This window comes from Macrotis lagotis, chromosome X, assembly GCF_037893015.1.
Source record: "Macrotis lagotis isolate mMagLag1 chromosome X, bilby.v1.9.chrom.fasta, whole genome shotgun sequence".
Taxonomy (NCBI): domain Eukaryota; kingdom Metazoa; phylum Chordata; class Mammalia; order Peramelemorphia; family Peramelidae; genus Macrotis; species Macrotis lagotis.
The window spans coordinates 459,256,090-459,271,705 of record NC_133666.1 but is presented as its reverse complement, the minus strand read 5'-3'; the positions used below and the strand labels follow the sequence as shown (position 1 = coordinate 459,271,705).

The 15,616-nt window shown below is 35.4% G+C and overlaps 1 protein-coding gene and 1 pseudogene across 1 annotated transcript in view; both read right to left on the bottom strand.

Moving 5' to 3' along the window:
* SMCHD1 (structural maintenance of chromosomes flexible hinge domain containing 1) overlaps positions 1-15,616 on the bottom strand; it is a 155,326-nt gene that overhangs the window by 98,926 nt on the left and 40,784 nt on the right. The window contains exons 6-10 of the mRNA XM_074200685.1: positions 12,006-12,120; positions 11,779-11,898; positions 9,577-9,743; positions 6,688-6,781; positions 1,266-1,476 (exon numbers count right to left, since the gene is read on the bottom strand). Of these exons, the coding sequence (XP_074056786.1) occupies positions 1,266-1,476; positions 6,688-6,781; positions 9,577-9,743; positions 11,779-11,898; positions 12,006-12,120 (707 nt within the window). The remainder of the gene's footprint in view (positions 1-1,265; positions 1,477-6,687; positions 6,782-9,576; positions 9,744-11,778; positions 11,899-12,005; positions 12,121-15,616) is intronic.
* LOC141497841 (histone H3-like centromeric protein A pseudogene) lies at positions 1,485-6,681 on the bottom strand (annotated as a pseudogene).

The following is a 15,616-nucleotide window of genomic DNA, read 5'->3' as shown; positions in this document are numbered from 1 at the left end:
TAATTTTGAAAAAAAAAAAGAGGAAGCCAGGCAAATATTCTCAGAGTATGCCATCATTTAAAAACACTACAATTTGTCTAAGTGAAAGCAACTGTCTTGATCAATGTTTTCTCTAAGAATTAGTATAAAGTTGACACAAAGGGTGGTAGGGAGTAGGCTTGTTTCAGTTAAGAACTATATCTATAATGAGACAATCTGCACAAGCCTAAAGCATAATTATGGCTAAATTAATATTTAAACCAATCCTTTCAAAGCAAATTCATTTTTATCATTTCCCTAGACTCTCCAATCCAAAAAAAGGCCTATCTATCCATCCTTTTGTACTAACAATTTTACCGACATTTTCAAAAATGTTCAACTGTGAAAAATTGAAATGGTGGTTCTATGTCTCTGCAATCACATTTCCTAACGAGTAAAACTATATCAATGGAGATTTTAGTCCTAATCTGGGTTTAAAAAAACATTTTAAACAAGATTAAATAATAACTCCAAATTTAGACATACATATTTATAGTTAGGGCAATACAGAATTTCTTACAACATTGTAAAATTTATTAAATACATCTAGCTATCTGCTAAGAGAACAGGTATAATAAAACAATATTTTATATCATCAGAAATAACATACTCGGGGCAGCTAGGTAGCGTAGTGGATAAAGCATCGGCCCTGGAGTCAGGAGTACTTGGGTTCAAATCTGATCTCAGACACTAAATAATTACCTAGCTGTGTAGCCTTGGGCAAGCCAATTAACCCCATTTGCCTTGCAAAAAAAAAAAAAAAAGAAATAACATACTCAACACTCAGAATGTCTGGAGAATTTGGCTCTGAATAAGCAAGCAACCAAAAAGAACAATGACTTTTCAAATCACATAACCAAAGTCAAGGCACTGAAATTTAATGAACTTGATCCATGAAAGATCCTCTGAGCTGATCATTAAATTGAAATCAATTTTTTTCTTAATATGGATACAAGGAGTCTTATCATTTTCAGTCCACAAAAGACTGAAAGAAGCTACTTATAAAGTAAGTACATTGCTAAACTAGAAGCAATAGACTTAGTTATGGCAAAAAAATTTTTAAGAGATACAAGAGTTTAGAAAAACAAAGTTCTCTGTGCCTATTTATTGTTAGGGTGCACATCAAAATATACATACAATATATAACATAAGCTCACACCTTAATAACATCTCCAACTCAACATTTTAAAGCCAAACACTTTTCTTGAACACTGTTTTAAAGAAAATAGAATAAAAGACCTACATACTTGATGGAAAACATGGATCATCAGGAAAAGTCTCTTTATCATATAAGAATGGATGATAGCGAATGATTCCTTCAACCACACCTTCTCCTTCTACATGGGACTTGAACTCAAAACTATCTGCTGCTGTATTTATATATAAAGTTTGCATGTCATCTTTGATCTCTCTAAGGTTGATAATCTTGGGTACTTTCCCTTTTTCAAACATTGAAATCTAGAACAGAAATAAACAATCAAGTAAGTGTTAAATACAATTTAAATGGGAAAACTCATTGCTTGTACCCAAACACCAGACAATATGGTATAGTACAATTAAAAATGTTATGTAAATATTTAATAATCTAGCTCAAAAAAGAAATTAAAATTTAGAAAATGAAATTACATACATTAATAGAGGAAACAAATTACAAGGGAACACAAATAACACGAAGCTATATTTAATTCAAGGAAGTTCTAATAGTGATGAAAAGCAATTATGACAATCATCAAAATATTAACAAGGCACTTTTATATACTACTTTGCAGTTAAGGATTTTTCGTATATGTAATCACACTTTTAACCTAAAAAAAAAAATCCTATGATACAAATGCCAAATATTGCTTTACATAGCAAGTAACTGAAGTTGAGAGTATTTAAATATCTTTTATGAGGTTAAACAGCTAATACAGAAGAGCCTGAAATTAACTCCAGGAGCTTTAATTCCAAATGAGAAGGGTTTCTCCCACAATGCTATCTCCCTCAAAGAAAGCAAAAATGCTAAGCTCTATGAATTGCTTTTACTTCACCAGTACCCTTTGAAGGAAAACATCAGTTCAATTGCTCAGCATGGTTAGAAGAATCATGGAAACTTCATCTAAAATGTGATGAGAAAAATCTAGCCAAAATATCTTACAAAATTGGTCATACAGGCTTTGATAGAAGACTTCTAAGAAGAAGCAACCTAAAACATTCTAATAGTCTTAAAGCTTTACGACTTAACAGCAACATTGTGTGATAATCTACTCTTATAGACTAGCTTCTCTCAGCAGTTTAATAAGCAAAGACAATTGTTTTTTTTAATTTTATATTACAATAATCTTGTTATGAGAGTAATCATAACCCCCCTTACAACCCCACCCAAAAAAGACAAGACACCTCAAGAACAGTGAGAGAGGGAAAAAAAAGTGTACTTCAGTCTCTGTTCAGATACCAATGTTTCCGTTTCTGGGATGAATTACCTTCCTTCCCCATCAAAGCCACCAGAGAAGCTGCTTTAATATTTTTCCCACAGTAGCTACCACTAACTGTATTTCCCTCCACTCTTCCTTCCCTCCTATTCTCCCTCTCCTTTCATCCTGCCCCTGTTCAGAAGTATGTTGTATCTGAGTACCCTCTCCTACAATATTCCCTCTCTTCTATCACAAACTCCCCGACTTCTGTGCCCCCATTCACCCTGATCCCATCGCTTTCCTATAATTTTTCTCTAGAGTAAGATTTCTATACCCTATTAAGTGTATGTTATTTCCTCTCTGAGCCATTTTTGATGAGAATGAAGGCTCACTCATTGTCCCTTGCCTTCCCCATTCCATTCCACTGTAAAAGCTCTTTCTTGAGTCACGAGAAATATCTTAGTCCCTTTCTCTTCCTCCTAGTACTTTCCTTTATCATAATTGATTCTATCTTTTTACTATATTATACCATTCAGCTCCTTCCTGTTCCTTATCTAAATATGCTCCTTCTAACTACTCTTATAAATGAGAAAGTTCATAATGATCTTGTTCCCATGCAGGAATACAAGAAGTTCAACATCATTAAGTTCCTCATAGTTAGTCCTTCTCATTCACCCCCTCTATCATTCACCCAAGTCATTGGAGATCAAACTTTTTTTTTAAGAAACATTTTATTTAAAAATTTACATAAAACAATACAAGGTTCTCCAGAAAACTGTGTTCAAGAGATGTATACGATAAGATGTCGAAGATGGACTGGAGAAGCAGGAAGGAATTAAGATTTTTAATCTCCTGGGTTCAAGGGTCCATTGGTACTCAAGTATTTAGCCAAGTCCATCCTGTAAACCACGGATCCTCCTGGCCAGCTGAATATCTTTGGGATACAGGGTAACTCTCTGCGCATGAATGGAGAGGAGGTAGGCATCTTCAAATAAATGAGTAATAAATGCTTCTGCTGCCTCCTGTAGGGCCAGTAGGGCCTAAGCTTGCCAGCAAAAGTCCACTCCTCGAGTATATTGGAGGCATATCTCTCTAACCAGTCGGCCGAAGGGCGCCCTCCTAATCAGCAGGTGGGTGCTTTTCTGCAGCTTTTGGGTCTCCCTAAGAACGTGTTGGTTTTGTCGCCTGGGAAAGCAGCAACGAGAGGGGCCTGCAGCGGAGGTGGAGGCTCCGGGCTCAGCCTGAGGCTCAGGGCGCTTCTTTGGGGTGTTTTTGCAGCGACCCGGCCTCATGGTGCTCCTTGGCAGGGGCCAGGTGTTAGCATCTGGGGCCACAAGCCCAGGAACCTGGCGCTCCCTGCTGCAGTCCTTGCTGCCCTCCCAGCGGCGGTGCGGCACCCTCTGCGGACCGGAGGGCCATGGGCAGCACCAGCAGAGCAGCAGCGCAGGGCAGGGGGAGGGCACAGGGCGCCAGGTGCCGAGCAGACCGAAGACCTGCACTACCGCCACCAGCCCCGGGGCTGCAACCTCTGCCCCTGCCGAGATCAAACTTTCTGTTCAACTCTGGCTGTTTGAATAGGAAAAGTCTGAAAGTCCCATTTCATTGGAAGTTCATCTTTTCCCCTGAAAGATGATGTTCGGTTTTCCTGGGTAATTCATTCTTGGTTGTAAACAAGGATCTTTGGACATACAGAATATCATATTCCAAGCCCTTCAAGCCTTTAATGTAGATGCTGCCAGATCCTCAGTAATCCTGACCATGGAGCCTCGGCAGCTGAATTGTTTCTGGCAGCTTTTATTATTTTCTCTTTGACTTGGGAGTTCTGCAGTTTGGCTATAATATTCCTTGAAGTTTTTCTTTTGGGATCTCTTTCAGGAGGTTATTGGTGAATTCCCTCAATTTCTATTTTTATTATTTCTTGAAAAATGAAATCTAGGGGCAGCTAGGTGAAGCAGTGGATACAGCACCAGCCCTGGAGTCAGGAGTACCTGAGTTCAAATCCAGCCTCAGACACTTAATAATTACCTAGTTGTGTGGCAATTAGCAAGCCACTTAACCCCATTGCCTTTTCCTGGTCATGACTTTTAGGGAGTCCAATAATTTTTAAATTATCTCTCCTGGATCAGTTTCCAAGGTCAGTGATTTTTTCAATTAGATAGTTCATATTTTCTTCTAATTTGGGGGGTTTTGGGTATAGTTATTTCTTCAAGAGTTTTCACAAGGGCATGAGCTTCCTTTATTTCCATTCTACATTTGAAGGAGTTATTTTATCCAGAGTTTTTTTTTAAACTCCTTTTCCACCTGGCCAATTCTGCTTATTAAGACATTCTTCTAATTTGTCTTTTGTCTTGCCTTTTCCATTTGACCAAAACTGGTTTTTAATGTTATTTTCTTCATTTTTTTTATATTTTCTTCACCAAGTTAATGACTTGGTTTTTATGATTTATCTGCATTGCTCTCATTTCTCTTCCCAATTTTTCTTCTACCTCCCTCAATTGCTTTTCAAAGTCTTGTTTGAACACATCCATAGCCTAAGCCCGTTTTCTATTTCTCTTGGAGGTTTTAGATACAGAAGCCAAAATTTTGTCTTCATCTGAATATGTAGTTTGATCCTCCATGGGATCAAATAAATTTTCTATGATCAGATTCTTATTTTTTTGTTGTTTGCTCATTTCCTCAGGATGTGACTGATGTACTGTACTTCCAAGGCTTTGGGGAGGTTCTTGGGACAACCCACAGGGACCTTAATTCCTCCAAGGTCTTATGAGAGGCTCTAACTGCTCTCTTGCCTGTGTTCAGGCCCTCCCCTCTGCCCTGGAACTGTGACGATGGTCCCAGCTTGGCTATGGTGGTCAACACCACAACCTGGATCTGAGTGTGGGAAAACAATGGAGTCATGCCCCAGGGAGAGCAGAAAGACCTCTGCATTCTTCCCTGACCCCCTTACTATCTGTGGGCTGAGAGCTCTGGATGTGCTGGGTGGCTTTGCCAACTCCAGCTGCAGATTCTCACTGCAATGCTGCTCTGAGGCCAGTGCTCAACTCTGCACTCACTCTGGTGTGGCAGCGTTCTGTCACCATCCCTTCCAGCTGTCACCAATGATCCCTGGGCCAAGAGATCAAGAAATAGCCCCCTGGCTTGGCTGTGCTCCAGGCTGCACTGCAACTTTTTCAACTCCCAGTCCTGGAGGAACAGACTTTTCCAGCAGAACTTCTAAGTTGTCTTAGACAAGAGAAATTGTATCACTCAGTCTTTCTGTGGGCTCTTCCCCTCTAAATTCTGATAAGTCATAATTTGACAGCTTTTAGAATTTGGGGGAAGAATGAGTTCCCAGGAATTCCTGCCTTCACACTGTCATCTTGGCTCCCAGGAATATTCTTCAAGCAAAGACAATTCTAAAAGACTGTGATGAAAGACGCCATATCCCATGCAGAGATAACACTATATAGTCTGAATGTAGTCCAAAGAATACTATTTTCACTTTTCAAAATTTGTTTTTTTATATTTTCTTTCTTTCTTCAAAAGCAACTTCAAGAGGTCTGTAATTGAAGCATCTAAGCAATTTAAAATTGGTCTGTGCCTTTTAACACTGTGATACATGAGTTATGAGAAAAACATGAAAATCAAATTCATTAAAACGTGAATAAAAAGAGTACTAGAGCTCTAGGATTCTCTAGTAGATAAATAGTTGTCATTTAGAAGGATTAGCTTTGTTCTGTGTAGTCTAGGTAAAAAGTCTAAGTAAAAAGAATTTGCCAAAGCTACAAAAAAGAATTGATGGGGGGTTGGCTAGGTAGCGCAATGGATAGAGGATCGGCCCTGGAGTCAGGAGTTCAAAATCCAATCTCAGACACTTAATAATTACCTAGCTGTGTGGCCTTGGGCAAGCCACTTAACCACATTTGCCTTGCAAAAATCTAAAAAGGATTTGATGGAAAGAAAAATTTCCAAATAATGAGTTATGTTCAAGTAGAATAAGTTGTCTTAGAAGTCAAAGGCTCACTTACTTAAAGTTTTCAAGCAAAAGCTGAATAAACACTTATTTCTTCAAGTTTTAGAGGGGATTCTTGGAAAATACAAACACTAATGTCCCTTTTCAACTAAAATTCTGTAATTCTATGGAGTTCCTTGAACACCCTGACAATTTAGTCCATCAACTATTTGAGCAACAGAGAAATGGAAAAAGAATTTATCATGTGTTTTTCTTATCTAGTCACCATGATCATAGTCAAGATTTCTTATAAACCATAATATTTGGAATATGTTTACATCTTACTTCCATATCAATGTTGTTGAATGGTCCAACTTCTTTTGTTGCAGCACTGGATTCATTTCCTTTTGGTCCATGAATATAGTAATGATAAATATGTCTAGAATTGAGAACAACAACAACTTTATCCTGAGTTATATGTAATTATCACTAAATTTAACAATAGTGTACAAAAAAATAAGTCATTACATAAGTTTTATCTCAGCTTTGAATATACTAGGAACTACCATCTTCAAACTTTGGTACAAATATTTATTTATATAAAGACAATATTCTAAAAATAAATGAAATTGTACCTAAGAGTGTTTATCATTTGCAAGTCCTGGAATTTCAGAACTTCTTCCTGAGATTATTTTCATGGTTAAAATACAAAAAAAGTTGAGTCTTAGTGAATTAATTTATAGGGTAAGTATACCCAAATCTGTACCTAGTTTTCCAGGAAAATTTCAGTCATTTATACTAAATGTTTTGAATTGACTACTAATTAAATCTGGCACTCCAGTTATTTATTTTTACAAACTTTACTGAATAAAAAGGCAATAATGTGGTATCACTAATAACTACATTTCCTTCTTTTTAAACCCTTCAACTGGGGCGTGTAGGTGGCACAATGGATAAAGCACCGGCACTGGAGTCAGGAATACCTGGGTTCAAACCCGGTCTCAGACACTTAATTACCTAGCAATGTGGCATTAGGCAAGCCACTTAACACCAATGCCTTGCAAAAACTTTAAAAAAAAAACCTTCAATAACATTTAACAGTGAACACTAATTAACTTAACCCACTTTTAGAACTAAAGTATATTTTTAATGGAATAAAAAAATTGACATTTGGAAGGTAATTCTTTTAAGCAAGGGGTAGATACTAGTACTTTGTTTCCTAGAGGAGAAAATAATCTCTGTTGCTCAAAACACAAGTAATGATGTTAACTTTTCCAAAGGGTCAATGCATAGGATGAAAGATTTGATAATATTGTTCCACAACTATTCTGTAACATAAAGAATCTCAATCATCTGAGTCCCTGACATACCAAGGTCACAATTTCAGCATGTGTTAGAATTAGGATATGAAACAAATAGAACATACTAAATGATTTTTTTCAACTTTTCAAAATACTATCTTTATGTTACATATACAAAAATCTTAATGAACGATCTGTAATTTCATCAAATTGGGGGTATAGTAACTCCTATTACTACTCCTCTCATTCAAGTACTATTGAGGGGTTAAATGAGCTTTTCATAAGGTCACAAAAATAATGCCAAAAGGGGTGTGTTAACTAAGTCTTGCCAACCCAAGTCCAATAAATCAACAAAGCATTTTACATCTCACTAAAATTTTTAGAGAAGTGAAAACAATTATGTGCTAATTTAATGGTTTCATAGTTGGGAGACAAACTTCTTAAAAATATTAAAAAATGTTCATTTGGAAACATCCAATGAACTTTCAACAGGAAAGAAAAAATATATAATTTTATGAAGCCCCAAAATTTACACATAAAAATATAGAAATTCAACAATATATTTTATGTGCTTAATGTGCTAAGTATTTGTATTATAAATTAATATGTTGGGGTCGCTAGTTGGTACAGTTGATATAGTACTGATTCTGGAGTCAGTAGAATCTGAGTTCAAATTTGACCTCAGACATTTCATACTTACTAGCTGTGTGACTTTGGGCAAGTAACTTAATCCCATTACCCACCATAAGGAGATAGTTAAGTGTATATATATATTTAGGCACCTAAGAGAAATCCACTATACAACATTTATTACCTATAAATTTCCAATGGAATACTGCAGGGGAATAGTTTAATTAGAAGAAACTTTGGATCAAGTACAACTGGCATATAAAATCTCTAGGTCCAATCCATCTCTAAAATTTTATAACAAAGAATTAGTATTACCTCTGCTAAACCAGCAATACTCATTTTAAAAGGCTTGATAAATTCTATGAATGAAATATTTTGAGACAAACTTTTTTCTCTAAAAGAATAAATTCACAATTCCAGTAATGAAAATGATTTGGTTGGGAAGATATAATCTTATAACAACTTCTTAGGAACATGTCTATTTCAAAAGATATACATAATAAAACAATTAAAATAGACTTTACTTTTCAGGTACTCACCAGATTCCATTCTTATCAAATAGCTTTATACAAGGTTTATAAACTTTTACACTCCCCATCCCTTTCCCAATCCTGTTCTTGACTTGCTCAGGATCTCACAATCATTCCACCCTTCCAATCCAGGGTCTCTGGATCAGTCTAAAATTCCAGAAGTCTACTTCATCATAGATCCATAAGGCCCAATTATTCCTTGAGGAAGTTCCTCTAGAGGCTCCATTTTGCAAAGAGGTAGGTAGGTATGCCTTCATCCTTCTCCAGGCCCTATTCCTCCTTTCCACCCCTGCTATTACAATCTGAAACCTCCTTCTTTCTTCTTCTTCTTCCTTGTGCCCTCTACATACTGAGTGAATACCTGTTTCTTTCCTTCCTTGACCTCAGTATTTCAATCACTAAGAGTATATCTTTAATAATAAGGATCAAATCCCACAAAAGGTAATAAACTAGTAAATGCATTACCACATTGCCTTGGTCCATGAAAAAAATATATCTGATTGTCAGTCAATTTATGATGATTCTCAAATTCCCTCAGTTGATGCATCAGTTTATCTGCTATACAGGACTTCACAGAACTTCTGGACTATTCACAGCCTTTGAAACCCAATGACTCGCTTCCATATCATTGTAACAGGACACTCAAGTGGGAGTTTAACAAATGAACTAAAAAGGCTTCATTCTTTATTTAAGTCTTTCATTCTTAGGGGAAAAGTTATCAAATTTTAAGCCCACACAGTATATTTCGAAATAAAATATTAAAATTAACTTACGCTAATTGTCTTGTCCAAAGGTGAAAATAATTTTTCAAGTACTGAATATGTTCTGGTTGCACACCTGTAATAACCACTGCAGTAAAGCTATCTTTTTCTCTCTCGTCAAGAATAAGACTGTGCAGAAACCTCTCATCATCATTTGTGATGTGAGCAGAGTCTGATGGCTAAAAAAAAGTGAATATTTTCATCAGAATATTATATGTCATTAAAAACAAAACTGAATATGGTTTATCAGAATCTATGAACTAAATTTAGGGAATGTCCATTACATGGGGAATGGTTGAACAAATTGTGGTATATGAATGTGACGGAATATTGTAACTCTATAAGACTTAAGAGAGACAGGACTTCAGAAAAATCTGGAAAGATTTACATGAATTGATCCTGAGTGAAATGACCAGAAAAACATTATAAACACTAACAATAACGGGTGGTGACCAACTATGGTGGACATGTTCATTTCACCATAATAGAAGACAATTCTAAAAGATTTGTGATGGAAAATACCATCCATAAATAAAGAAGGAACTATGGAGCTTGAATGCATACCAAAACTTATGATCTTCAATTTTTCAAAGTTCTCTTGTGAATGAATTGGGTCTTTTTTTCTCTCTAATGCTTTGTTTCTTGTCTGGATTTGATTCTTCTTTCATAACATGATTAATATGGATGTATTTTTAGCATAATTACACTTGTAGAGCCTAAATTAGATTGCTTTCTTTCAAGGGGGAGGAAAGGAAGGAAGGAGGGAAGGAAAAAAATGTAAAACTCAAAACTTTGCTAAAAAAAAAAAATGACTGGTGAAAACTACCATAGCATGTAGTTGGAAAAACAAATGAAGAAAAAAGACAAATATAGGGGTAAAAATTTATGACTGTATTAAAAATAGTCTGGAGCTACAGAGGAAACTGCCCTGGGAAAACAAGGTTAAGGTACCAGATTCATTTTAGTCCATTATCAAATAGCTGAATACCAGAAACTGATTTGTTTTGATAAGTAGAAAAGACATTTAAAAAAGGACTACTGGGGCGGCTAGGTGGCGCAATGGATAGAGCACTGGCCCTGGAGTCAGAAGTACCTGAGTTCAAATCCAGTCTCAGACACTGTGGCCTTGGGCAAGATACTTAACCCTGTTTCCTTGCAAAAAAAACCAAAAAAACCCCAAAACGAAAAAAAAACCTAAAATAAGTTTTTGCAAGGCAATGAGGTTAAGTGGCTTGTAGGGGTAGCAATGTAAACCAATAGGAGGCATATAAAGGAGTTTAAGGTTTTAAAAACAAATGTCAAAAATTATTTTTACATGAAACTGGGGGAAAATTAAATACAAAATAAATTTTTAAAAAGCATTTTTGTAAAAATTAAAGGATCATTCAAATAAAATGGTGAAAGAACTCAAAAGAACAAACTTCCAAAAGAAACCCTCAAAATCCTGTTTTCTAGTCTTCCAAATAAGCATCTGATAAATCACATACAAAACTATCTATCAGGGTGGCTAGGTGACGTAGTAGATAAAGCACCGACCTTGGAGTCAGGAGTACCTGGGTTCAAATCCGGTCTCAGACACTTAATAATTACCTAGCTGTGTGGCCTTGGGCAAGCCATTTAACCCCATTTGCCTTGCAAAAATCTAAAAAAACCCAAAAAACAAAAAAGCCCATCTATCCCCTCCCCAATTTGTCTCTTAAGAAATAATAATAAAATGGAGGAAAGATAGGATGATGAGCTAAGTCAAAAGTAATAATAATTCTGGGATTCTGCTTAGAATATCTAACTTCCTTGTATCAATCATCTTTGTATCACTTCTCCAATCCCAATATGTACAAATACAAGCCCTGAAATGTCTATAAACATTTTAAAAAAATCAACTGACAATCCAACACATTATCATTTGTCATTCTTCAGTTTAAAAAAATTGACTTAATGACTTAAAAATTAATTCATTGAGAAATTCTAAATTAGGTCCATAATTTGGATCAACAGGTCTACAGAGTATCTTTTTCTAACATCTTCAAAAGAAAACACGGAAATCCCCAATTTAGTCATTCTTTGACTTAAAGGGGACAATGAATACCCCAGAATAATTAAGAAATTCATTGTTTAAAATGCTGAGTTGCCAATATTGGTACACTGAGGTAAAGATTAAATTTGAAAGGAAAAAATTAAGGAAAAAGCATACATAACATTCAAAACAGACTGTACCTTCCGGTTTCTAATATATCCACTATATATTGCTTCTTTATTTTTCTCCTTCTTTTCAAAATCCTCTTTAGAGAGCACAAGCTCATGAACGTCTTGAGAATCTGAAGGTTTGCTAATCATCTGTTGAGAATTAAAGAGAATTTATTAATATCTTTTCACAGAAAGAACAAATTATAGATAAAATATTAAAAATCTGATAGAGAATCTTTAACAATCTTTGTACTTACTCTGGCTGATTGTCCAACAAAGAAAACAGCTTGCTTGCCCCCAACACCAAAATATGAAATATCACTATTTAAACTACGAGGCACTGGTAATGGACGTACATATCCTGAATGATCACTAAAATAAAAGATTCCATTAGTACTCTGTGTGTAAACAATACACTTATTATATGAGTTATTATATTTTGCATCTAATATTGTTCAGTATTACTTCCTGAAAAGTAATAAATTTAGTTATCATTTAAATCAAAAAAATTTTTTTTTAGTTTTTGCAAGGCAATGGAGTTAAGTGAGTTGCCCAAGGTAACACAGCAAGGTAATTATTAAGTGTCTGAGGCTAAATTTGAACTAAGGTCCTCCTGACTCCAGGGTCACAGGTTCTATTCACTAAGCTGCCCCAAGATCTCATTTTCTTCCCCTCTTGCTGCTTTGCCAGTGTCTTTAGAATAATACAAATGAAATGTCAACTGCTCAACTGGTTGTTCTTTTTTTTTTTACTGTAAAGAGTAAAAGTCTACAATCTTTCTTAGTAATGAAGTATTATTACTGTCTTATAAAATCAAATACTCTTGGGTTTGCCTACACTCTGTCAAAAGGAGCTTGTAAAGTAACATTTCTTTGAAATGAAAAAATTATTGTTTCAATTATACATTTTCTAGAAATACAAAGTTCACAAGAAAACTATGGAATATTAATATTCTTGAACTACTTCAGGTTAAAAAAAAAAAACTACAGAGCATCATTTCAGTGGCACTTAGCTTTGTACCTGACAAAACCGTTTACTATCACTTGCAAAAGCAGTCAATGGGGGCATCTAAGTGGCATAGCTGGATAGAGCATTGGCCCTGGAGTCAGGAGGAACTGAGTTCAAATCCAGTCTCAGACACTTAATAATTACTTAGTTGTATGACACTGGGCAAGTTACTTAACCCCAATTGCCTTGCAAAAAAAAAAAGTAGTCAACAAATAACATTTTACTTATCCTGAAAGATGTTTCTTTACTAGTAATTTTGGGACAGCAGAACAGTGTCAAAAGTACCTAGAAAACGGAAGAGAGGAAACAAAGGAATCCAAAATTGAGGAAAAAAACGAGAAAAAAATTTAATGTGGTGCAGGGTGATTAATAATCAGATTCCTTGGGGTGGTTAGCTGGCGCAGTGGATAGAACACCAGCACTGGAGTCAGGAGTACCTTGAGTTCAAATCCAACCTCAGACACTTAATAATTACATAGCTTGCCTTGGGCAAGCCACTTAACCCCATTGCCTTGCATAAAATTTTAAAAAAAGTCAGATTCCTTAAGAGAGTGGGCAAGAAGGGTAGGAGGGGTGAGAAATAAAATTACTTCAGTTTTTTCATTTACTTGCCTCAATATTCTTCTTGGCATCAGACATCTGCTATACTGTGATCCCTTTGTTTAAGTTATTTAACCTGTCTGTCTCAATTGTAAAATGGGACTAATTATAGTACCTACTTCCCCATTCTTTTGTGAGAATCAAATGTGTTACTTACAAAGCACTTACAACAGTGCCTCCTACACAGGAGGCAGTAAAGAAAGGCCAATTTCGTAACTTCCTCATGCTGCAAGATCATACGATCACACAAAGATCTCATATACTTCATCATCCAAATAAAGATGCAAAGGTTCACAAAAGTAAAATATTTTACATGGACTAGTTTTCAGTAGGTAATTAAAATTTTAAGATATTTTAATTATGGCAATCCTATTAAGAATTAAAATGGGGCAGCTAGGTGGCACAGTGGATAGAGTACTTGCTCCAGAGTCTGGAATACAGGAGTTCAAATACAGCCTCAGACACTTAATAATTACCTAGTTGTGTGGCTTTGGGCAAGCCACTTAACCCCATTTGCATTGCAAAAATCTTAAAAAAAGAATTAATATAGTCCATAAAAGAATAAATACACAGAACGCCTCCAAAAAGAGACCCTGGATAAAAAAACTCCAAGAGCTATCATAGTCAAATTCCAAAACTCTTAAATAGGGAAAATATTGCAAATAATTTAAATCAAAGGATGCACCATTTCTATTATCCAGGACTTCTCAGCTTAAACATTAGAGGATTGGAGGGCCCGAAATATGTTATTTTGGAGGACAAAAGACCTTGAATTACAACCAAAAATCAACTACCCTGCAAAATTCAGAAATTTCTTTCAAGGGAAAAGATAAACTTTCAAAAATTTAGAGGACTTCAAATTTTCTAGTAAAAAAGATCAGAACTGAAAAGAAAATTAAAACTTCACAAACACTGAAGAGATGCATAAAAAGGTAAATAAAAGGGAAAAAAATGAAAGAACATTATACTGCATACATCCCTAAAGGGAAGATAAAACTTGTAACTCCTGAGAATATATGTAGGATAGTTAAAAGAAACATACTTAGAGAGAAGATATGGATATTAATGAGAGTTGAAGATAGTGGCAGGAATTGTACTTAGAGAATATGAGTATAAGTGAATCAGGAAGCAATGTTGATTACAAGAGTAATATTTTCTATGGGAACAGAGGAAGGGAGAATATTTTAGAATATTTTAGAGGTCTGTTCTTAATTAAACAATGAGGTGTTGTTACTTTACTAAGTACTTTAGTTAAAGAGGACTGCAATATAATAGGGACAGAGAGAGAGAGTGTACTTAGAAGGAATAGACATAAAATGACCTTGAAGTGATCTTGCCTTCTTCCATACTTAGGCAATTATATATAGTTGGAGTACTATAGGGACAGAGGGAGAAAGTGTATCCAATACTTTGAGTGGGTAAGGTTACAGTGCTATGACTGGAATACTATAGGAACAGAGTGAGAGAGTGACCCTATATTTTAGTTAAAGAGGATTGAAGTGCTACAGGGACTGAGGGAGAAGGGTAGACTCAGATGGCCTGGAAGAGAAAAGATCATGAATACATTGAAGGGAGTAAGTTTAGGGGGGTGGGGACAAATGGTTCATGAATTGATTTTGCTTTACATGATGCTTTGATTGATGAGGATTGTATGGTTCATGGAGATGACTTGAAAAGAGGTACAAACTTTAATTTGATGTTATTTATGACGTTTGAGAAGTATATTTCTAATGAGACAAAAAGAGGGGAGCCCACATAGACAAAGTTGTTTCTCAATCATTCAACCCTTGAGAAAGGTACTTCTTTCAGGACAGATAAAAGAAGTATATTTTGATGGAGGGGTTGAAGGTAGGAGACATGATTAAAACAAACACAAGAAAGGATGAATTATAGAAAGCTAGGCATGAAGAGGATAAAAAAACAACATGAATAAAAATCTAATACAGTAGAGGGTTAAGAAGGAAGGGTTTGAACCCTGAGTAAATCCTACTCTCAATAGATTAGGGCCAAAGAATATACATTCCCAATTGGGTTTAAACAAATCTATCCTAACTTAGAGGAAAGTGGGAGGATAAAAAAGGAAGAAAATAAAAGTAAAGTTAAAATTAAAAAGAAAAATAAAAGTTAAATGGGAAAGAGCAAAACATTGGTGAGTAAGGATAAAGAGAAAGATAGCATGGAAGGAAAAACAGAGTTAGTAATTTTAATTGTAAATGTGAAACATACTATATTCACTTTTTTAAAATTTCTCTTATGTTTT